The sequence below is a fragment of the Eschrichtius robustus genome, chromosome 14 (genome assembly GCF_028021215.1).
Source record: "Eschrichtius robustus isolate mEscRob2 chromosome 14, mEscRob2.pri, whole genome shotgun sequence".
NCBI lineage: Eukaryota > Metazoa > Chordata > Mammalia > Artiodactyla > Eschrichtiidae > Eschrichtius > Eschrichtius robustus.
The window spans coordinates 16,562,607-16,587,018 of NC_090837.1; the positions used below are offsets into that span (position 1 = coordinate 16,562,607).

General features: G+C 39.7%; 2 protein-coding genes across 3 annotated transcripts in view; one reads left to right on the plus strand and one right to left on the minus strand.

The window, feature by feature from the left end:
• Positions 1 to 24,412, plus strand: part of TMEM116 (transmembrane protein 116) — a 216,037-nt gene that overhangs the window by 108,966 nt on the left and 82,659 nt on the right. The window lies entirely within an intron of this gene.
• On the minus strand, positions 18,346 to 20,805 carry LOC137776950 (disintegrin and metalloproteinase domain-containing protein 1a-like). Its single transcript, XM_068563695.1, has one exon. It carries the CDS (start codon positions 20,803 to 20,805, stop codon positions 18,346 to 18,348), a length of 2,460 nt encoding a protein of 819 aa, XP_068419796.1.

Sequence of the window (24,412 nt, forward strand, 5' to 3'; positions counted from 1 at the left end):
AGTGAATTAGCCAGGCATGAAATCCTTTGCAGAAATGACAATGCCTTTCCCCAAATATCTTGATGCTATTTATTTGAATTACATCAAATATAGTAAGCATTTATAATGCCCAAGATCCCACCAGAGCACTTTCTTTGAGGAGCTTATATATAAAATGGACCCATCTTCAAGACATAATGAGTTAAAAAAAAAGCATGGTACTATTTATGTTATACTTACATACATGAAACAATGCTATATATTTTCTTTCTACCTTAAAAGAAGGTCTAGAAACAGATACACTAAACTGATAATAATGGTTCCCAATGAGGAGGATTAGGAAGTGATTAGGACTACTGATAAAAGGGAACTTTAGCCTTATATTTAATATTTTTACTTTTATAATTTTTTTTTTTTTTTTTTGGTACACACCACGCAGCTTGCAGGATCTTAGTTCCCCGACCAGGGATCAAACCCGTGCCCCTTGCAGTGGAAGTGTGGAGTACTAACCACTGGACCACCAGGGAATTCCCTAATTTTTTTACTTTAAAAAATAGCTTTATTGGTGTATAATTAAGCTACTACAAAATTCACCCTTTCAAAGCTCACAATTCAAAAGTTTTTAGAATAAATATTGTGCAGATTGTGCAACTATCACTACAATTTAATTTTAGAACATTTTTATCACTCCAAAAAGAAACTTGTTCTGGTTAGCAGTCCCTCCTCACTCTCCCCCTCAGCTTCTTCCACCCCAGCTTTCTGTCTCTGTGGATTTGCCTATTCTGGACATTTAACATAGATAGAATCATATAATATGTGACCTTATGTGACTAGCTTTTTTCACTTAGCATAATGTTTTCAAGATTCATCCATACTGTAGCATGTATCAATACTACTTTCCTTTTTATTGCTGAATAATGGTCTGTTGTATAGCTATACAACATTTTATTTATCCATTCTTCAGTTGATAGACATTTACATAGTTTCCACTTTGGGGATGAATAGTGCTGCTCTGAACGTTTGTGTACAAGTTTTTGTATGGGTGTATGTTTTCATATTTCTTGGATATATATGTTTATAGGAGTGGAGTTGCTAGGTCATATGGTAACTCTATGTTTAGCATTTTGTGGAACTGCCAAACTTTGTTCCAACGTGGTTACACCATTTTAAAATTCCCACCAATGATATGTAGACGTTCCAGTTTTTCCACATCCAGAATCTGTGTTTTTATCTTCAGCATCTAGCGCAGTTCCTGGCATATAAATGTTTCTTGAATGTGAAAGCTTGAATGAAAGAATGAATCAATGAAAAAGTGAACAAATGTGTTGAGGTCAGGTTTCATATTTAATAGCAATTCACAGTAAATATATTGACCATTAGTTTCTCAATTTTAATCTTTTTTTAAATAAATTTTTTTATTTTTAAATTTATTTTATTTTTGTCTGTGTTGGGTCTTCGGTGCTGCACGTGGGCTTTCTCTAGTTGCGGCGAGTGGGGGCTACTCTTCGTTGCGGTGCACGGGCTTCTCTTTGCAGTGGCTTCTCTTGTTGCAGAGCACAGGCTCTAGGGGTGCTGACTCAGTAGTTGTGTCTCGTGGGCTCTAGAGTGCAGGCTCAGTAGTTGTGCCGCACGGGCTTAGTTGCTCCGTGGCATGTGGGATCTTCCCAGACCAGGGATTGAACCCGTGTCCCCTGCATTGGCAGGCAGATTCTTAACCACTGCACCACCAGGGAGGTCCCTCAATTTTAATCTTGATTCATAATTCTAGGGTAGGTCAAGGTCCATGGATTTATCGCCTACATTTGATCAATTGACCGTTATTTGGTGTTATGAACTTACATTATTCTATTAATGAACTTAAGTCCTATACATATCACAACCAGTTGGGTTCATATAATATTGTTTTGTCTACAAAGACAGATAGATTATAAATTCCTTGGATTCAGGCAACATGGTTTATAATTTCTTTGTATTACCAGAAATAATTGTGGTGATATGCTGGTAAGTGTTTGACAACTGGTACTCAAATTTATATGATTTACCTATTTCTGTGCTGTAAATACTCCCACCACCATGGCCAATTTCAAGCTACCAACATGATATCACTGAACACAGAATTGGTAAGATATGCTACAATGAGCTTTCACCAGCGATATTAACTTGCTCCAGCACATCACTAATACCAAAAAGAAAACTGACGGTGAAATCAAATGACCTAAAATTCCAGTCCTGACTCTGCTACTAATTAACTATGTGACATTGCCAAACAGTTCTCCTTTCTGAGTCTCATATATAAAATTGAGCTATTTCTATTAACCTCAAAGACATTTGTGTTATTAATAAGAAAAGACAATATTGTACAACACAAGGAATATAGCCAATATTTTATAATAACTGTAAATGGAGTATAACCTTTAAAAATTGTGAATCACTATACTGTCTACCTGTAACACATAACATTGTACATAAACTATACTTCAATTGAAAAAATAAAGAAAAGACATGAGAAAGTACTAGTTTGGGACATCTAATGGATGGTCAGGTATGATGTGAATAGCTCAACCATGGAGCTGGGCCCCGATAAGAGACTTATTAGTCAATACTTGTTGACCACTAAACTCTAGGCAAAACCACATACGCTGAGGCTAACTCAGCTCCTTACTTTCCTTCTCTGAAGATCCTTCTTCTGCCCACTCTACCAGTTCCCTCTTCTTGTATAACTTCCTGACAGGTTTTTTTCCCATAAATATTCATTTAAGAAGATAAGTATTACAAAAAAGAAGACAGTTTGATCTAGTTAAATGTAGGTGGAATCTTTGGAAAGCATAAACTGAGTCCTCATTTCAGGGTAGACCCTAGTTAGAAATTTCTGGGATTTATAACTTGTTATGACTTGTGGAGATTAAGAGGATGTAGGATGGGCAGGAAATACCCTATAAAGGCCTAATTTGTTAATATGATATGCAGCAAAGGAAAACAATAGTAACCTGGACAAATATTTATTGACTTTATTTTGTTCTGAGCAGAAGTCTAAAAGTTTTACGTATTAGTGATCCACACGATAACCCTGCAGGGTATTTATGATTTATCCGATTTTATGGTTGAAAAAAACTGATGTTCATAGGGTAAAATTAAGTTATCCAAACTCACTGCTAAGAAAGATGAGTAGAGATTCAAACCTAAATCACTATGACTTCAAAACCCAAATGATTTGGGCAACCTCTCTAAATAGCCCTAGAGTTGGCCAGTGGTATAGGAAGTGCTATGCCTGGATTAGAAGTTTAGATTCCATCTTAGTGAGTGCAGTGAAGGAGCAGAAGGCCCAAAAGCCCAACGTACTATTCCTAAACCCTTAATGTGGTGTCTGGGAAAATTTGTTAATTTTTTTTTCATAGAGAGATGTCCTCTGAAGCTACCTCTAAAAGGCCTTAGAGGAGAGGGGCAGGCTCCCATAACTCACCTCAGCCTTATCCCCTGCTAACAATAATGAATTCTAGCTGTGGAGTTACTGTCTCTCAGAACCAGCACAACACAAGCAGCCAAAGCTTGAATTAAGGTAACAGGATTGCTTGAAGCATGATACTGGGAGGTGCTTCTCACCTGGTGTGAGTTTCCTGAACACGTCTGTCAGTCATCCTGAGAGTAGAATTCTGCCAAGAGGAGTGGTGGAGAAGAGAAAGGAATAACAGGAAGATAGCATAGTTGGAGAATAGGGCCCAGAAGAAAATCCTAGATGTACTATATTCAGATTTGTGTATTTAGAAGTATTTTGTTGGCAGTATTATTTGTAGAGGCTAAAAACAAAACCATGGAAACAAAATTCATGCCAACTATTGAAAATGGTTGAATTAACTGTAGAATATACTTAACAAAATACCATGGAATACTATGCAGTCATGAAAAGAAATGATTTAGAAATATAGGATGATTTGCTGAGCTTGCCACTATGCAGAGAAAAGCAAGATTCAAAGGAATATAAATAATTTGAGCTCATTTTTAAAAGATTACCCCTAAAACACACTATATGTATTCTCTCTATATATATACTTACATGACTATGGAAAAGGATATGGAAGGTTGTACACTAAGTTAGCAGTGAATTTCAAGAACAAAGTGAGGAGAGCTGCAGCCAGTGAAGGGGGTAAAAAGAGGAGATGATCATGAAATAAATTAAGATAGCATCTTCTTAAAGGGAGGGAGTCCAAAATAAATGGAGCATGTAGGATAGGATCCCATTTTTAAAAAGTATTTGGGTCTGGGCTTTCTGAAAATAACAGGGATTACAATTCAGAAAACAGGAGATAATGGATGTGTGACATCAGTGCGTCAAAACTCAAGAGGCAGCAGTCTTCCAGAGCACAGTAGCTTCCAGCCTCTTGTGCCTCGGTCCTTTACCTGGACCCTCTTAAACAAACCCTAGGTCCCCAACTTCCAACTTTTCTCTCAACAAAATCCTTCCTTCTCAGTGATCAACATTACAGTGAGCTCCATAAGGATGTAATTTTGCCTATACTGAAGACAGCTCATCTTTAAGTTTAGTCGAGCTGTATAAATCATGTCTCAACCACTCTAGTGAGGAATAGGCCTTGAGTTTTATCTTAAAATTTCACTGAAAGGTTCTCCCACAAGTAAATGCAAATTTTGCCTTTGACTCTGATTAAGCAAAAACTACTGAGAATTTGAAATGTCTATAATTATAGTTCATTATGCCACAGGTTTCAAAGACACAAAATCTATCTCATAGGTAAGGTCATAGTCAAAGTATTTAGCTCCCCCCACCAATCAGCATCTGGAAGTAGAAGGATTTTCCATAACAGAACATAAGGTGGTGGAGTGTGCATATTTACTGGGGGAGGGTTATGAAAGATTCATCTCCTCATTCCAGAGTAATCACCTGGAGCCATGACATATATTATGGAGTGTGATAATGGAGCTTAAATATTTTGACAGCTTTATGTATAGAAGCAGGTGAAAAATTATTTTAAAGTTGTTCATCCTTTACGTTGCTGGAGGAAGATTGCCTTTTTTTTTTTAATTGGAGTAAAATTGCTTTACAGTGTTGTGTTAGTTTCTGCTGTACAGTGAAGTGAATCAGCTATATGTATACCTATATCCCTTTCCTCTTGCACCTCCCTCCCACCCCGCCATCCCATCCATCTAGGTTGTCACAGCTCACTGAGCTGAGCTCCCTGTGCTATACAGCAGGTTCCCACTAGCTATCTATTTTACACATGGTAGTGTATTTATGTCAAACCTAATTTCCTAATTCATCCCACCCTCGCCTTCCCCCCCATGTCCACATGTCTGTTCTCTACGTCTGCATCTCTATTCCTGACCTGCAAATAGATTCATCTGTACCGTTTTTCCAGATTCCACATATATGCGTTAATTTACGATATTTGTTTTTCTCTTTCTGGCTTACTTCACTCTGTATGACAGACTCTAGGTCCATCCACATCTCTGCAAATGACCTGATTTGGTTCCTTTTTACAGCTGAGTAATATTCCATTGTATATATGTACCACATCTTTATCCATTCATCTATCATTGTACATTTAGGTTGTGCAATAACGGAGCTTAAATATTTTGACAGCTTTATGTATAGAAGCAGGTGAAAAATTATTTTAAAGTTGTTCAGCATTTTCATTGGTGGAGAAAGATTGCCTTTGTTTTTTGTTTTGTTTTTTTTTAAGAAAACACTTCAGTGAGATTTTGGTCCACACCCACCCCAAATGATGAATTCTACTCAAGAATGAAATTTGAGCCCATTGCTAACATTATGCTCAGTGGTGAAAAGCTGAAAGCTTTTCCTCTAAGATCAGGAACAGCACAAGGATGCCCACTTTCACCACTTTTATTCAAGATAGTATTAAAAGTCATAGGCAGAGCAGTTAGGCAAGAAAAAGAAATAAAAGCATCCAAATCAAAAAGGAAGAAGTAAAACTGTCACCACTTGCAGATGACATTTTTTAAAAATTATTTATTTATTTATTTATTTATTTATTTATTTATTTATTTATTTATTTATTTATGGCTGTGTTGGGTCTTCGTTTCTGTGTGAGGGCTTTCTCCAGTTGCAGCAAGTGGGGGCCACTCTTCATCGCGGTGCACAGGCCTCTCACTATCGCGGCCTCTCTTGTTGCGGAGCACAGGCTCCAGACGCGCAGGCTCAGCGATTGTGGCTCACGGGCCTAGTTGCTCTGCGGCATGTGGGATCTTCCCAGACCAGGGCTCGAACCCATGTCCCCTGCATTGGCAGGCAGATTCTCAACCACTGCACCACCAGGGAAGCCCCCAGATGACATATTATATATAAAAAGCCCTAAAGACTCAACCAAAATATTGTTAGAACTAATAAATGAATTCAGTAAAGTTGTAAGATGCAAAATCAATATACAAAAATTAGTTGTGTTTCTATACACTAATAACAAACTATCAAAGAGAGAAATTAAGAAAACAATCCCATTTATAATTGCATCAAAAAGAATAAAATACTTGGAATGAAGTTAACCAAGGAGGTGAAAGACCTATACACTGAAAACTATAAGACATTGATGAAGGAAATTGAAGAAGATGCAAATAATAGAAAAATATTCTGTGTTTATGAGTTGGAAGAATTAATATTGTTAAAATGTCCATAATACCCAAAGCAATCTGTAGACTCAGTGCAATCACTATCAAAATTCCAATGACATTTACCACAGAAATAGAACAAACAATCCTAAAATTTCTTTGGAACTATGAAAGACCCCAGATAGCCAAAGCAGTCTTGATAAAAAAGAACAAAGCTGGAAGCATAATGCTTCCTGATTTCAAACTATATTACAAAGCTATAGTAATCAAAACACTATGGTATTGGCATAAAAACAGACACATAGATCAATGGAACAGAATAGAAAGCTCAGAAATAAACTCATACATATATAGTCAATTACTTTACAACAAAGAAGCCAAGAATATACAATGAGGAAAGAACAGTCTCTTCAATAAAGGGGAAAACTGAACAACCACATGCATAAAATGAAACTGCATCACTATATTATACCATATACAAAAATTAACTCAAAATGGGTTAAAGATGTGAAAATAAGATCTGAAACCATAAAACTCCTAGGAAAAAAACATAGGCAGTAAGCTCCTTGACACTGGCCTTGACAATGGCTTTTTGGATTTGACACCAAAAGCCAAGGCAACAAATGCAAAAACAAGTGGAACTAGGGACTTCCCTGGTGGTCCAGTGGTTAAGACTCCATGCTCCTAATGCAGGGGGCCTGGGTTTGATCCCTGGTCAGGGAACTAGATCCCACATGCCGCAACTAAGAGCTTGCATGCTGCAACTAAAGATCCTGCATGCCGCAAGGAAGATCCCGCACGTGGCAATGAAGATCCCACATGCTGCAACTAAGACTCGGCGCAGCCAAATAAATAAATAAATTATTAAAAAAGGAAAGAAAAAACAAGTGGAACCACATCAAACTAAAAGGCTTCTTTCTGCACAGCAAAGGAAATCATCAACAAAATGAAAAGTCAACCTATCGAATGGGAGAAAATATTTGCAAATCATATATCTGATATGGGGTTAATACCCAAATATAAAAGGAACTTATACAACTCAATAGCAAAAAAAAAAAAGTCTAATTTAAAAATGGACAGAGGATCTGAATAGACATTTTTCCAAAGAAGACATAAAGATGGCCAACAGGTCCATGAAAAGGTGCTCAACATCACTAATCACCTGGGAAATACAAATCAAACCACAGTGAGATATCACCTTATACCTGTTATCAAAATGACAAGAAACAAGTTTTGGCAAGAATGTGGAGAAAAGGGAACTCTGGTGCACTCTTGGTGGGAATGTAAACTGGTACAGCCACTATGGAAAACAATATGGAGGTCCCTTAAAAAATTAAAAATAGAACTACCATATGATCCAGCAATCGACTTCTGGGCATTTATCCAAAGGAAACAAAAACACCAACTAAAAAAGATATCTGCACCACCATGTTCCTTGCAGCATTATTTACAATTGCCAAGACATAGAAGAAACTTAGGTGTCTATCAATGGAGGAATGAATTAAGAAAATGTTATACACACACATGCACAATATTATTCAGCCATAAAAAAGAAGGAAATCTTGCCATTTGTGACAATATGGATGGACCTTGAAGGCATTATGTTAAGTGAAATAAGTCACACAGAGAAAGAAAATACCTTATGATCTCACTTATATGTGGAATCTAAAAGAAACAGAAAAACAAAAGGTTGAACTCATAGGTACAGAGAACAAGTCAGTGGTTGCCAGAGTCAGGGTGTGGGGCATTGGTGAAATGGGTGAAGAAGACCAAAAGGTACAAACTTCCAGTTAAAAATAAATAAGTCCTGGGAATATAATATACAGCATGGTGACTGTGATTAATACTACTGTATTGTATATTTGAAGGTTGCTAAGAGAGTAGATCTTAAAAGTTCTCAACCTAAGAAAAAAAATTTTTGTAATTATGTGTGAATGTTAACTAGATTTATTGTGATCATTTTACAATATATACAAATATGAATCATTATGTTGTACATCTGAAACTAATATAATATGTCAATTATATCTCAAAAATAAAAATTAGAAAAAAGAGCAAGCTTATAAAAGATTGAAGTTTGGACTTAAAAAAGCTAAATTTTTGTCAAACTAATTTAATGCTTTGTGTTCACTGTGGGCATGATTACATCCATGTGAAGTTATGGCAATGTGATCTGAATTTTCAGTAAATTATTTTAAAAAAATTTTCCCCCTCATTGGGCCCCAGAAACTGGAGTGGAGTCTGATCCCAGGCTATGAGGATATTCCTAAAAGCCCTCCTACAGGAATTAAGAAAGGATGTCAGGTCAGGTCCAAGGAGAGAGATGGCCTATCCAAGTCCCCAAGCAGGGCATGACCCCTGGACTCCAAAAGCATAATACCTTCAGCATACAAATGTGTTTTCTTTTCCACGTAATTTCCCTTTGTTTCCTCCAAATCTGGATAAAAATCTAGAGCCTGGACTTGGCTGTACTTCCAGGAACTAAGGGAAAGACCTGGGTCTCTGCTGGCCTGAGGCAGCACAGAAAGGACAATAGCTGCCCAGGAAAGGCAGGTAAAGGATGGCAATAAATCACCGTCAGAGTTCTCAGGGGAGCAGCTGTCTGGGTCATCAGTGACTACCAGCACAGATTATCAGAATGTGTAAACAGCCCTCGGAATTACCCGAATATAATGAGGACAGGAATCAGACAAAGTGGTATACTCCCTAGAGGTAGTCATACACAGTGCAGAATGAACTATTGTCACCCGAGCGTTACGGGAAACTCTTATTATCCTTGTACACCCCAAGTTATAAGTTACCTGGTCACTCCTGCCCACATTAAAGCTGACCCCTCCCCTACCATAGACTATCCTTCATTGGAGTTTGGGGTTTTATAAACTTTTTATGACTTATTTGACAGTTTATAAGTATTTAGCTGTATTGAATCTGAGCAAGATTTTGGTTGTGCTAGGGAGTGGCAAGAGGCATCCTGCCCCAGGAATGAATTTGGCCCTATATTTTAAGGTTATCTCTAGTTAAAACTTTCACTTGGTAAACATTTATTAAGCATCTACAATATGCTGGGCCCACAGCACTGAATAAGATGGCAATCTGCAACACCATAATGTCAGGATATAATAGGAGGAAAGACATTTTCATCAGTAATGACTATACAATTTGTGGACTCATAGTAGAAGTCAGTTAAGGATATATTGAGTGTTTTCCCTGTCACTTTTTACTGAAGGAAAAGGCTCACGAGGTAGTAGAAATTGTAGATTGAGTCATACTTTGGAAGAGATGCCGGTACCACCACTTACTGGCTCCAGAGAAAATTCTCTTTGGTCTGTTTCCTCATGAAAGATGGAGGTTTCATAGGGTGGTTGGGAGGATTAAATTAAGACAGTGAATGTAAAGTGTTTAACACAGTTCCTGGCACAGAATGAATAATGTTAATATTATACTATTTTAAAAAATATCTTTATTGGAGTATAATTGCTTTACAATGCTGTGTTAGTTTCTGCTGTATAAAATCAGCTATATGTATACATATATCCCCATATCCCCTCCCTCTTGCATCTCTCTCCCACCCTCCCTATCCCAACCCTCTAGGTGGTCACAAAGCACCGAGCTGATCTCCCTGTGCTATGTAGCTGCTTCCCACTAGGTATCTATTTTACATTTGGTAGTGTATATATGTCCATGCCACTCTCTCACTTTGTCCCAGCTTACCCTTCCCCCCTCCCCGTGTCCTCAAGTCCATTCTCTATGTCTGCGTCTTTGTTCCTGTCCTGCCCCTAGGTTCGTCAGAACCAATTTTGTTTTTTATATTCTATATATATGTGTTAGCACACGGTATTTGTTTTTCTCTTTCTGATTTACTTCACTCTGTATGACAGACTCTAGGTCCATCCACCTCACTACAAATAACTCAATTTCGTTTCTTTTTATGGCTGAGTAATATTCCATTGTATATATGTGCCACATCTTCTTTATCCATTCATCTGTCGATGGACATTTAGGTTGCTTCCATGTCCTGGCTATTGTAAATAGTGCTGCAATGAACATTGTGGTACATGACTCTCTTAGAATTATGGTTTTCTTAGGGTATATGCCCAGTAGTGGGATTGCTGGGTCATGTGATAGTTCTATTTCTGGTTTTTTAAGGAACCTCCATACTGTTCTCCATAGTGGCTGTATCAATTTACATTCCCACCAACAGTGCAAGAGGGTTCCCTTTTCTCCACACCATCTCCAGCATTTATTGTTTGTAGCTATTTTGATGATGGCCAATCTGACCAGTGTGAGGTGATACCCCATTGTAATTTTGATTTGCATTTCTCTAATGATTAGTGATGTTGAGCATCTTCTCATGTGTTTGTTGGCAATCTGTATATCTTCTTTGGAGAAATGTCTGTTTAGGTCTTCTGCACATTTTTGGGTTGGGTTGTTTGTTTTTTTGATATTGAGCTGCATGAGCTGCTTGTATATTTTGGAGATTAATCCTTTGTCAGTTGCTTTGTTTGCAAATATTTTCTCCCATTCTGAGGGTTGTCATTTCATCTTGTTTATGGTTTCCTTTGCTGTGCAAAAGCTTTTAAGTTTCATTAGGTCCCATTTGTTTATTTTTGTTTTTATTTCCATTTCTCTAGGAGGTGGATCAAAAAGGATCTTGCTGTGATTTATGTCATAGAGTGTTCTGCCTGTGTTTTCCTCTAAGAGTTTGATGGTGTCTGGCCTTACATTTAGGTCTTTAATCCATTTTGAGTTTATTTTTGTATATGGTGTTAAGAAGTGTTCTAATTTCATTCTTTTACATGTAGCTGTCCGTTTTTCCCAGAACCACTTATTGAAGAGGCTGTCTTTTCTCCATTGTATACTCTTGCCTCCTTTATCAAAGATAAGGTGACCATATGTGCATGGGTTTAACTCTGGGCTTTCTATCCTGTTCCATTGATCTATATTTCTGTTTTTGTGCCAGTACCATACTGTCTTGATTACTGTAGCTTTGTAGTATAGTCTGAAGTCTGGGAGCCTGATTCCTCCAGCTCCGTTTTTCTTATCTCAAGATTGCTTTGACTATTCAGGGTCTTTTGTGTTTCCATACAAATTGTGCAATTTTTTGTTCTAGTTCTGTGAAAAATGCCATTGGTAGTTTGATAGGGATTGCATTGAATCTGTAGATTGCTTTGGTTAGTATAGTCATTTTCACAATGTTGATTCTTCCAATCCAAGAACATGGTATATGTCTCCATCTGTTGTTATCATCTTTAATTTCTTTCATCAGTGTCTTATAGTTTTCTGCATACAGGTCTTTTGTCTCCTTAGGTAGATTTATTCCTAGGTATTTTATTCTTTTTGTTGCAGTGGTAAATGGGAGTGTTTCCTTAATTTATCTTTCAGATTTTTCATCATTAGTGTATAGGAATGCAAGAGATTTCTGTGCATTAATTTTGTATCCTGCTACTTTACCAAATTGATTGCTTAGCTCTAGTAGTTTTCTGGTAGCATCTTTAGTATTCTCTATGTATAGTATGATGTCATCTGCAAACAGTGACAGTTTTACTTCTTTTCTAATTTGGATTATTTTTATTTCTTTTTCTTCTCTGATTGCTGTGGATAAAACTTCCAAAACTATGTTGAATAATAGTGGTGAGAGTGGGCAACCTTGTCTTGTTCCTGATCTTAGAGGAAATGGTTTCAGTTTTTCACCATTGAGAACAGTGTTGGCTGTGGGTTTGTCATATGTGGCCTTTATTATGTTGAGATAGGTTCCCTCTATGCTTACTTTCTGGAGAGTTTTTATCATAAATGGGTGTTGAATTTTGTCAAAAGCTTTTTCTGCATCTATTGAGATTATCATATGGTTTTTATCCTTCAATTTGTTAATATGGTTTATCACATTGATTTGCGTATATTGACGAATACTTGCATTCCTGGGATAAACCCCACTTAATCATGGTGTATAATCCTTTTAATGTGCTGTTGGATTCTGTTTGCTAGTATTTTGTTGAGGGTTTTTGCATCTATGTTCATCGGTGATATTGGCCTGTAGTTTTCTTTCTTTGTGACATCTTTGTCTGGTTTTGGTATCAGGGTGATGGTGGCCTCGTAGAATGAGTTTGGGAGTATTCCTCCCTCTGCAATATTTTGGAAGAGTTTGAGAAGGATGGATGTTAGCTCTTCTCTAAATGTTTGATAGAATTTGCCTGTGAAGCCATCTGGTCCTCGGCTTTTGTTTGTTGGAAGATTTAAAATCACAGTTTCAATTTCAGTGCTTGTGATCGGTCTGTTTATGTTTTCTATTTATTCCTGGTTCAGTCTCAGAAGGTTGTGCTTTTCTAATAATTTGTCCATTTCTTTCAGGCTGTACTTTTTATTGGCATAAAGTTGCTTGTAGTAATCTCTCATGATCCTTTGTATTTCTGTAGTGTCAGTTGTTAACTTCTCCTTTTTCATTTTTAATTCTATTGATTTGAGTCTTCTCCCTTTTTTTCTTGATGAGTTTGGCTAATGGTTTATCAATTTTGTTTATCTTCTCAAAGAACCAGCTTTTAGTTTTATCGATCTTTGCTATTGTGTCCTTCATTTCTTTTTCATTTATTTCTGCTCTAATCTTTATGATTTCTTTCCTTCTGCTAACTTTGGGGGTTTTTTGTTCTTCTTTCTCTAATTGCTTTAGGTGTAAGGTTAGGTTGTTTATTTGAGATTTTTCTTGTTTCTTGAGGTAGGCTTGTATTGCTATAAATTTCCCTCTTAGAACCACTTTTGCTGCATCCCATAGATTTTGAGTCATCGTGTTTTCATTGTCATTTGTTTCTAGGTATTTTTTGATTTCCTCTTTGATTTCTTCAGTGATCACTTGGTTATTTAGTAGCATATTGTTTAGCCTCCATGTGTTTGTATTTTTTACAGTTTTTTTCCTGTAATTGATATTTAGTCTCATAACGTTGTGGTCGGAAAAGGTACTTGATACGATTTCAGTTTTCTTAAATTTCCCAAGGCTTGATTTGTGACCCAAGATATGGTCTATCCAGGAGAATGTTCCATGAGCAGTTGAGAAGAAAGTGTATTCTGTTGTTTTTGGATGAAATGTCCTCTAAATATCAATTAAGTCCATCTTGTTTAATGTGTCATTTAAAGATTGTGTTTCCTTATTTATTTTCATTTTGGATGATCTGTCCATTGGTGAAAGTGGGGTGTTAAAGTCCCCTACTATTATTGTGTTACCCTCGATTTCCCCTTTTATGGCTGTTAGCATTTGCCTTATTTATTGAGGTGCTCCTATACATGGGAGCATAAATATTGGGTTTATGCATAAATATTGGGTTGGGTGCATAAATATGTACAATTGTTATATCTTTTTCTTGGATTGATCCCTTGATCATTATGTAGTGTCCTTCTTTGTCTCTTGTAACAGTCTTTATTTTAAAGTCTATTTTGTCTGATATGAGAATTGCTACTCCAGCTTTCTTCTGATTTCCATTTGCATGGAATATCTTTTTCCATCCCCTCACTTTCAGTCTGTATGTGTCCCTAGGTCTGAAGTGGGTCTCTTGTAGACAGCATATGTATGGGTCTTGTTTTTATATCCATTCAGCCAGTCTGTCTTTTGGTTGGAGCATTTAATCCATTCACGTTTCAGGTAATTATCGATATGTATGTTCCTATTCCCATTTTCTTAATTGTTTTGGGTTTGTTATTGTAGGTCTTTTCCTTCTCTTGTGTTTCGTACCTAGAGAAGTTTCTTTAGCATTTGTTGTAAAGCTGGTTTGGTGGTGCTGAATTCTCTTAACTTTTCCTTATCTGTAAAGGTTTTAATTTCTCCGTGGAATCTGAATGAGATCCTTGCTGGGTAGAGTAATCTTGATTGTAGGTTTTTCTCTTTCATCACTGTACATATGTCCTGCCACTCCCTTCTGGCTTGTAGAGTTTCTGCTGAAAAATCAGCTGTTAACCTTACGGGGATTCCCTTGTATGTTATTTGTTGCTCTTCCCTTGCTGCTTTTAATTTTTCTTTGTATTTAATTTTTGATAGTTTGATTAATATGTGTCTCGGCATGTTTCTCTTTGGGTTTATCCAGTATGGTACTCTCTGTGCTTCCTGGACTTGATTGACTATTTCCTTTCCCATGTTAGGGAAGTTTTCAACTAATCTCTTCAAATATTTTCTCAGACCCTTTCTTTTTCTCTTCTTCTTCTGGAACCCCTATAATTCAAATGTTGGTTCATTTGCTGTTGTCCCAGAGGTCTCTGAGACTGTCCTCAATTCTTTTCATTCTTTTTTCTTTATTCTGGTCCCTGGTAGTTATTTCCACCATTTTATCTTCCAGCTCATTTATCCATTCTTCTGCCTCAGTTATTCTGTTATTGATTCCTTCTAGAGTATTTTTTAAAATTTATTTATTTATTTTTGGCTGCGTTGGGACTTCGTTGTGGTGCGCAGGCTTCTCTTTGCGGTGGCTTCTCTTGTTGCGGAGCACGGGTTCTAGGAGCGTGAGCTTCAGTAGTTGTGGTGCGTGGGCTCAGTAGTTGTGGCTCACGGGCTCTAGCGGACAGGCTCAGTAGTTGTGGTGCACGGGCTTAGCTGCTCCACGGTATGTGGGATCTTCCTGGACCAGGGCTCGAACCCCTGTCCCCTGCATTGGCAGGCGGATTCCTAACCACTGTGCCACCAGGGAAGCCCCCTTCTGGAGTATTTTTAATTTCAGTAATTGTGTTGTTCATCACTGTTTGTTTGCTCTTTAGTTCTTCTAGATCCTTGTTAAATGTTTCTTGTATTTTCTCCATTCTGTTTCTGAGATTTTGGATCATCTTTACTATCATTACTCTGAATTCCTTTTCAGGTAGGTTGCCTATTTTGTCTTCATTTATTTGGTCTTGTAGGTTTTTACCTTGCTACTTCATCTGTAACATATTTTTTTGTCGTTTCTTTTTTTTTTTTTTAATGGGTGGTGCTGTATTCCTATCTTACTGGTTGTTTGGCCTGAGACATCCAGCACTGGAGTTTGCAGGCAGTTAGATAGAGCTGGGTCTTGGTGCTGAGATGAGGACCTCTGGGAGGCCTCACTCCGATTGATATTCCCTGGGGTCTGAGGTTCTCTGTTAGTCCCGCAGTTTGGATTCGGAGCTCCCACCACAGGAGCTTGGGTCTGATCTCCGGCCTTGGAACCAAGATCCCACAAGCTTCACGGCGCAGTAAAAAAAAAAAAAAAAGGAAGAAAGAAAAAAAGGAGCAGTACAATATCAAAGAATAAAAAACAAAATAAAATTAGATAAAAAATATATTAGAAAAAATAAAACTATAATTGAAACAACTGCAATAAGGTAAAATAAAACCACAGCAGAAAAAAGAAAAGAAAAGGGGGGGGCGGCAAGAAGCCAAAAGGAGAAATCACTAACAAAGTATAAAGAATAAAATGAAATTAGAAAAATAAAAGATTGGGAAAGATAAAAATATACAAGAATCAACAACAATGAATCAACCAGGTAAAACAGAACCCGATCTAAGAGAGGAAAAAAGAAAAGAAAGAAAAAAAAAGCCTTGGCTATGGGGGCAGAGTTTAGCTGGGGGGGGGGTGGAACTTAGGCAGGGGTGGGGTTTAGGGTGGGGTGGGACCTAGGCCGGTGGGGGGGTGACGTTTGAGCATGGGACAGGGCCTAGGCAGGGCGACGGTCAAGCGTAGGCAGGGCCTCTGCTTAGGACCTGGCAGAAGGAGAGAGGCAGCGTGTCCAAAGGAGGGCATCTGGAGTGTGGAGTTCTGGAGTTTGGAGGTAGGGCCCTGAGTGAGGGTGTGTGGGTGGGGTTTAGGCCCAGCTTGTTGGAGGGGGTCTCCGAGTGTAGAGGTGGGGCCTTGGGTGGGGGTGTAGGGGTGGGGCTGTTTACGCCTGGGAGCCTAACAGGCTCCCTGGTGCCTAAGCGGACAGGGAAAGCACTGGCCCTGTTCCCTTCAGTTCCTTTGTGCCCCTCCCCCACCCTCTCCCCCAGGGTCTGCCCCATCCCGCTGGACCCCTAACCATGGGTGGGTCCCACTGGGTGTAGGAACTCCTTCCCTCCCCAAGCCACCCCTCAGGGGTGCTGGTCCCAGCGGTCCCACCTTTACTTTTGATCCCCTTTCCCTCCCTCCCACTCCCTCAGGACCCACTCGGCTGGAGGGGGCCTAGGTGGGCAGAGGATCAGGCCTGGGATCTCAACAGGTTCCTGGGGGTCCATGTGGGCAGGGGAAACCTGGCCACGCTCCCTCTTGATCCTCTGCCCTCCCAGTGGTTCCCCAATTTCCCCCTTCTGGTGTGGGATCCCTTCCCCTCCCCCAGCTGCCCCTCAGGGGCACCAGTCCCATCCTGCCTCCACTTCTCCTCCCCCTTCACTTCCCCCATGCCCCACGTCCTACCCGGTTGCTGGGGGATCCTCCAGTCCTATTAGGTGTCCGTGGTCCCCCACCGGTACCTGGTAGGTGCCCTAGTTGTGAGGAGACGCAAATTCCACTTCCTCCTAGTACACATCTTGACTCCGCCCCCAATATTATACTATTAATATTATATGCTCTGTGCTCTCTTCACAGAGAAGTATCTGCTACATCCAAAGCTGTTACTTGTAATTGGAGGGATTCCTTCTGATGTCAGTCAACAAGTTATTTCAATAAATAAAAAAAGAAAAATAGAAAAAACAAAATTTTAGTTTAATACATGTACTCAGCACTGTGGTAGGGGCCTCTTTACTGTATAAAATTAGTATAAATACAGTTTCCTAACAAGGTGATGTTCAGCAGACATGACACATCTGATGGTATGAAATTCATCAGAGGAATATTAGTAAAGAAGAAGGGATATTAAATCTTTTCTAGGAGAAAAAGAAATATTTTAGGTAAAAAAGGAGTATGGCTAGGGACTTCCCTGGTGGTGCAGTGGTTAAGACTCCGCACTTCAAATGCAGGGGGCATATGGGTTCAATCCCTGGTCAGGGAACTAAGATTCCGCATGCTGCTCAGAGTGGTTAAAAAAAAAAAATCTCAAAAAGAATAAAAAATGGAGACCGTAAAAAAAGGAAATGGGGGGCGGGGGGGAGTATGGCTATAGGAAGGACCTGGAAATCTTGGGAAGTAATAAATTGAATATGTGATATATCTTGTTAAACATCTGTCAGATTTGAAAAGGTAGATGACTTAAACACTTAAGTGCCTCTTGACCCTGGGGCAATCAGGGTCTTCTGTGTTATTGGATATAGTCTGCCCTACAGAGTCCCAGAAGAAAATAGACTCAATAACTACATCACATGGAATCTGAAGAGATGTCTAATCTGAATAGGTTTTATTTTTTTGATTAAAAAAACTCCTCATTTCGTGAATGCACATTTATAGGGCAAATTAGAACAATCAGTCACATAACTGTCCTCACATAAGGTAGCTGTTACTTGAAATGAAAATCCAAGTGATATTAATAAATGCACGTACCAATAGTAGTGTATGTCAAACAACTTAGATGAAAGATGGCATGTCCTGAAAAAGATTCTGGTGACTGGAAAAGTTAGCCTGAGACAAGGATGTTGATGTCAATAGATGCATATGAAGAGTTCAAATGAAATGCTAAAAAGCAGTAAGATGTTTAATATATAAATAAAATCTTAATTACTAAAATAAAAAGTAAAAGTGGGAGAATCCCTCCTCCTACAATAGTATATTTTTATAAACTTTATAATCCTAGTCAGAGCCACTGGAGCTATCAATTCCCACTTGACCTTTGCCTCACTGAGCCTCTCATTCCCACTCAGTGCTTGAGGTGTTTGATGTCTTAGGCTTCTTTCTCCCACTACTTATCTTATGGCTCTGATTCTTGCTCTTCCTCCTCTCTCTCTCCCTCCTCTTCTGGGGGAGCCTGTTCTGGGGGAGCCTCTTCTGGGGCAGCATCTGCTGCAGCAGCCTCTGCTGGTGCCTCTTCTGGTGCAGGAGCTTCTTCTTTTGCCTGTCTACAAATCTTGGTGATGCAAAGAATTACGATTATTAATATTATGAAAAAAAGTATAAGAAGTATTATGATCATCGAGTCTAAGAGAGCTTCTTGACGTTTGTTACCAGTGGTAGTGTTTTCATTTCCACCTCCACCTGCTGGCAGTTCATCAGGTTCCATATCAGGGGGGCCACTGTCCACACTACCACCAGTTCCTGGAGTTTTGCAGTTAGGAGGGGCAAAACCAGCCTCACAATGGCAGTGCTTATAATTGTTGCAGACTCCTTTTCCATTACACATTTCCTGTAGATCACAATCGTAACTGAGAACAGAGGAATCTGTGCAGGAGGACTCCATGCAGACTTTGTCTGAGCCACAAAGATTGCCACTCGCTGAATCTCCATAATCAGGGATATCAGTAGTGTCATACTGATCCATGGACCAGCAGTAGTCATCTCCATGAGGGACCTGTATCAGTGTACAGTTGGGTTTGATAATAGGTAGCTGTTGCACATTTGTACATACAACTTTCCCACAAAGTAGATCCTTCTCTGCACATTGAATATATGCTGGGTTACTCGAATTGGGAATACCACAGTTTCCAAACCTATTCCCTTTCATGTTAAATAACCGATAACAGTCAGGAGAGGCGGATCTTGAAGGGTACCCAAAAATGTCAGTACATTGAACATCATGGTTCCTGCAGTGACCCTCAACACAGAAGTAACCTTGCTGACATGGTGTACCATCTTGCTTGTAGGTGTCTGAGGGGCATTCCCCAGAGTTACCAAGACAAAACTCTGGAAGGTCACACTCCCCCAAAGCAGGACGGCAGCTGTGTCCAATTGGTTCATATTGGCATGAATTATTACAGCAGGGTCCAGGATTACACAATGCATGAGCCTTCAGCATACATTCTTGGTCACAACACGGGTGAATGTCACAGTCAGAACCACAGTCACACTGCTCATCCTCTTCTACAACACCATTTCCACAGCGAGAGTCCCTCCGTAAGCGGCCTTTGGGCCCAGGCTTGTTAAATAGGCAGGCCCCTTTGTGTTCCCAGAGGAACTGGTAGAAGAAGTCAGAGCTGCAGTTGCTGAAGCCACTTTCTTTAGTGATATTTTCACGCATGAGGCCAAAGGGTTTATCTTTACAAACGCAGGCCGAATGGTCATGCGGAATACCCAAGTTGTGCCCGAGCTCATGGACCATGAGCGCCGCAAACAGGAGGACATCCTCATGGTGGAAGGATTCGACGGCTGCTGCAAAATCACTTGAACAGGCACCACTGAGAAACGCCTGCCCCGTATCCTCCTTAGGATGGTGTCCAATGATCATGTGGGCAACATCATGCTTCACACGATGGAAGAGCCTCTCTCGTCTCCAGCTATTGAAATTCCTGAGTGCAACTTGCAGGTCCACTGGCACCTCTGTGAGGTCCCCCTCGGTCCAAATCTCCATTCCAGCCAGCACCACCTCTGTGTTTATTCCCCTAGTGAAGCTGTTGGCCAGAGCAATGATGTCCATTACTCTCTGGACTGTCTCATTGACGTCACTGCCCCACATTTGGAACCGCTGGTTGTCGACCACGACAAACATCTCCACGTACTTGGTGTGTGACCACAAGTAGGATGGCACCTGCCGATTGCGAGGCTTGCTGCTCTCTTGTTGCCGGCTGGTGAATGCCACTTGGCTGTCATTGGAAGTGACACTACAGGAGACTGGAGCTTCATGGGCCATGGTGTACAACACATGTTCAAACCGTTTTGAAGAGTGAATGGGCTCAATGCCATAGGATTTTTCCTCCTTAATCAGCACGCCCCTGAGGCCTGAACAGGTGTTGACAGAAACAAAAGAACCTGGGACTCCTTCTATGTAGCCTTCATAATGACAGTCATGTGAGATGAAAGGCATTTCTTGCCCCAGGGTGCCATTGTGGTAGCTGAAGACTGGAAAGTTATTCACAAAATAGTCTCTCTTCACCTTCAGGTGAATCAGCTGCTTCTGGCCCTGCATAAATAGCACATAGGAGAGCTTTTCCACTTGGTCTTCCCTTCCTTCCACTGTCAGAAACTTGGGGGTGACTGTTTCATAGGAAGAGTAATATACTGACCCCAGGTCACAGTACAAGCTTGGCAGAGAAATCACCAACAGCAACACAATCCTCAAACTGAAACATGAAGATCCTGGCACTGGCCCCAGCCTCAAGTCCCTCTTCTGCTGAGCCCAAGTCTGAAACTTTATCTTACCCTCCTTCAAGGCCACTTGGTTTTTCCGTAGAGAAGGCAGTATAGAGGCAGAGTGTGTCACAGACGCTGCCACTGACATGGCCCTAGTAAATCAGTTGGTGATGCAGGGCCTATGTCCAGCAGCAGCAGCTTTCCCTGACACGCAGACCCTCTGTCACAGGTATTCACTTCAGATCTATGCTGGCTGCATGAAGGGTGGCTACTGCCTACCTCTCAGAGGTACAGCCTCTGGCTGTGTCCTTTCTAGTCGTTCTGATCTGTTATGCTTCAGAGTGTCCTTTCTCTGTGACTTCCTTCCACACCATCAACCTCAGTGCTCCTTGGTAAAGGTCCTTTTGATGTTAGAAAGTGATGTAATCATGAAGAGGGACTGCAAACCCTAAAATGCAAGACTGTACCTTGAGAAAGAAAACAAAACCTCTATGCCTTCCTCAACTGTGCCACACGGAACACCCCTCCCCCATTCCTCCTATCGTCCGTTGCTCAGCTGACTCCAAAAGTTCCAGACCAGGAGGCTTGGAGGTGTTTGGTGGACACACTCCATTGCCCATTTCCCCTCTTCTAAAGCTCTTGCTCTGTACCACATGGACATTATAACTGTGGTGTTCTTTATCCCACAGTGAGGCATTATAGTGCTATGCACATCTCAGACCAGTCAGTCAGATAAGGCCAGTGGGGTGGCTGCCCCGTGCCCCAAGATAAACCCGAGTGCGTTGGTCACCCGTGGAACAAGCGACAATTCCTTTTTTTTTTTTTTTAACATCATCAGAATTCAGTTTCTCAAGTTCTGTTTATAACACTGTCCAAAAGTGTGTATGGGAGATGCCAACAGAGCAGTCTCCCCTTTGTGCAATTATCATGGGCACATTGGTTGCTATCTCCAGGCCTATTACCGTTCTTGGGCTGGTCCTGACATAGCTAGCAGTATCTTAAGATTTTGCCTGTTGAAGACTACGTATCCTAAAAATCTCCCCTGTGTTAGTGTATGACCTCCATGTGTTCAGTGCCCACTTTGTTTGTTCATCCTTATACACTCCCCTAGGTCTAGAAGAGTGCTTGTCCAAGAGTAGATGAACAAGAATTATTTATTGAATGAATAAATAGCTCCCAGGTATGGTTGCTGTGGTGTCTCATCTGATGTATCTTATGGGTTTGTACTTGCTTCATGCCTGCCCTGAACATCTGAAAATGTCTTCAGAAAAACCCACGATAACCATGCTGACTAATGGCACAGTCATGATCTCAAAATGTATTGTACTTCTTACTGCATTTTGCTGTTTGGTTCACTCTCCAAATTTCTTCTTGCCTCATATTTCACTGAGAAAAAATAGAAGCAATCAAAAGAATACCTCCACATGTAGACACTGGATGAGTCCACCTGTATCTAAATGTTCCCCCCGCTATAGTGGATAAATTGTCCATACTCCAATCCAAGACCAATCCTTTTACTTGTGCGTGGGGGTGTCCTTCCCTTTCAGTTTCTCATGGACTTCACTCTTCCATTTCTCCCTTCTCTCTTTTACATCTTAAACATCTGTTTGTCCACTGGATCCAATCTTATTATTCGCTGTTATTTCTCACCTTTAGAAAACCATCCGTCTCAGCCCACGTCACCCTCCAGTCACTGTCCAGTTTCTCCTCCTCTCTGGTTTATAATGAAATTCTTTGAAAGAGTATCGAGAGACATTCTGTTCCAATTTGCATCACTCCTTTTTTCTTTTCTGAAATTTTTTATTTTGACTCATAGCCCAGTCACAAAATGTGCATAAAACATAAATGTATTTTTCAGTAAATTGGTAAAATGAGAACAGCTAAGCCAGACACAAAAGGGCAAATACCATATAATCTCACGTATATGAGGTTCCACAAATAGTCAAGTTCATAGAGGCAGAAAGTAGAATAGTTTACCAGGGGTGGGGGAATAGAGTAATGGGGAGTTCTTGTCTAATGCGTGCAGACTTTCAGTTTGGGATGATGAAAAGTTCTGGAAATGGGTGTTGATGATGGTTGCACAACAATGTGAATGTATTTAATGCCAATGAACTGTACACTTAAAAAATGGTTAAGATGATTAACTTAATGTTAAGTATATTTTACCGAGAAAGAGAGAGGGGGAGAGAGAGAGAGAGAGAAACAGCTTTGAAAGTACAACCCGAATGAGGTAATCAACAGTTTTAACTTCATAGAAGTCACCTATGTGCCCCTGCCAATCACATATCCTCCTGCTTCAGAGAGATCATGATCTTGTCTTTTATGGTAACTGCTAATCACTTTCTTTATTATTTTGCTTCCTAAATACGCATCCCAGAATCATGTCATTTTATTTTACTTGTCTTTTAATAACAGCTTTATTGAGATATAAAGTCACATGCCAGAATATTCATCCTTCAAAGTGTACAATTCAGTGGTTTGTAGTATGTTCAGAAAGTTACACAGTCATCACCACAAACAATTTTAGAACATTTTCCTCACTCCAAAACAAAACTCCCGTGTCCATTAGCAGTCGCTCTCCATTCTCAGCTCCTTCCAGCCCCTGGTTATCACTACTCTACTTTCTATCTCTATGACTTTGTCTATTCTGGACAATTCATAGCAATGGAATCCTACATGTTGTAGTCTTCTTTGACTGGCTTATTTCACTAGCATAATGCATTCAAAGATTAGCCATGTTGTAGCAGGTATCAGTACATTTCCTTTTGGCCAAATAACATTCTTTTCATATGGATATACCATATTTTTTGATTCATCAGTTGATGAACATCCTGGTTGTTTCCACTGTTTGACCTATTACAAATAATAGTGCTATGGACATTTCAGTACAAGGTTTTGTAAAGAAATATGTTTTCATATCCCTTGGGTGGATACTTAGAATTGCTTGGTCATGTGATAATTATGTTTAGCCTTTGAGGAACTGCCCAACTGTTTTCCAAAGTAGCTGCACAATTTTACACTCCTGCCAGCAGTGAATGGGGATTCCAATTTTTCCACATCTTCACTGACATGTGTTATTGTCTGTCTTTTTGATTATAGCCATCCTAGTGGATGTAAGGGGTATCTCACTGCAGTTCTGATTTGCACTTCCCTAATAATTAGTGATGTTGCACAGCTTTTCATATTCTTATTGCTCATTTATATCCTCTATGGAGAGGCATCTATTCACATCTTTTGCCCTTTTAAAATGGGGTGTCTTTTTCTTGTTGAGTTGTAAGAGTTATTCATATTTCCTGGGTACTAGTCTCCATCAAGTACATAATTTGCAAATATTTTCTCCCATTCTGTGGGCTGTCTTTTCACTTTCTTGATGGTGTCTCTTAGAGTGGAAAAGTATTTCATCTTTTTCTTCTGATTTTTTAAATTCTGTTAAAACATTCAGAACATAAAATTTACCATCTTAACCATTTATACGTATACACTTCAGTGGTATTAAGTACTGTTATATATTGTGTTGCCATTACTACTGTCCATCTCCAGAACTCTTTTCATTGTGTGAAACTGAAACGCTATACTCATTAAACTATAAATCCCCACTGTCTGCTTTCCCCCAGCCCCTAGCAACCACCATCCGATTTTCTGTCTCTGTGATTTTACTACTCAAGTACCTTATTTAAGTGGAATCATACAGTATTTGCCTTTTTGTGACTGGCTTACTTCACTTAGCATAATGTCCTCAAGGTCCATCCATGTTG

Bases quoted from the DNA above. Each gene is read 5' to 3' on its own strand.
- LOC137776950 (XM_068563695.1), bottom strand. From the start codon at position 20,805: ATGTCAGTGGCAGCGTCTGTGACACACTCTGCCTCTATACTGCCTTCT.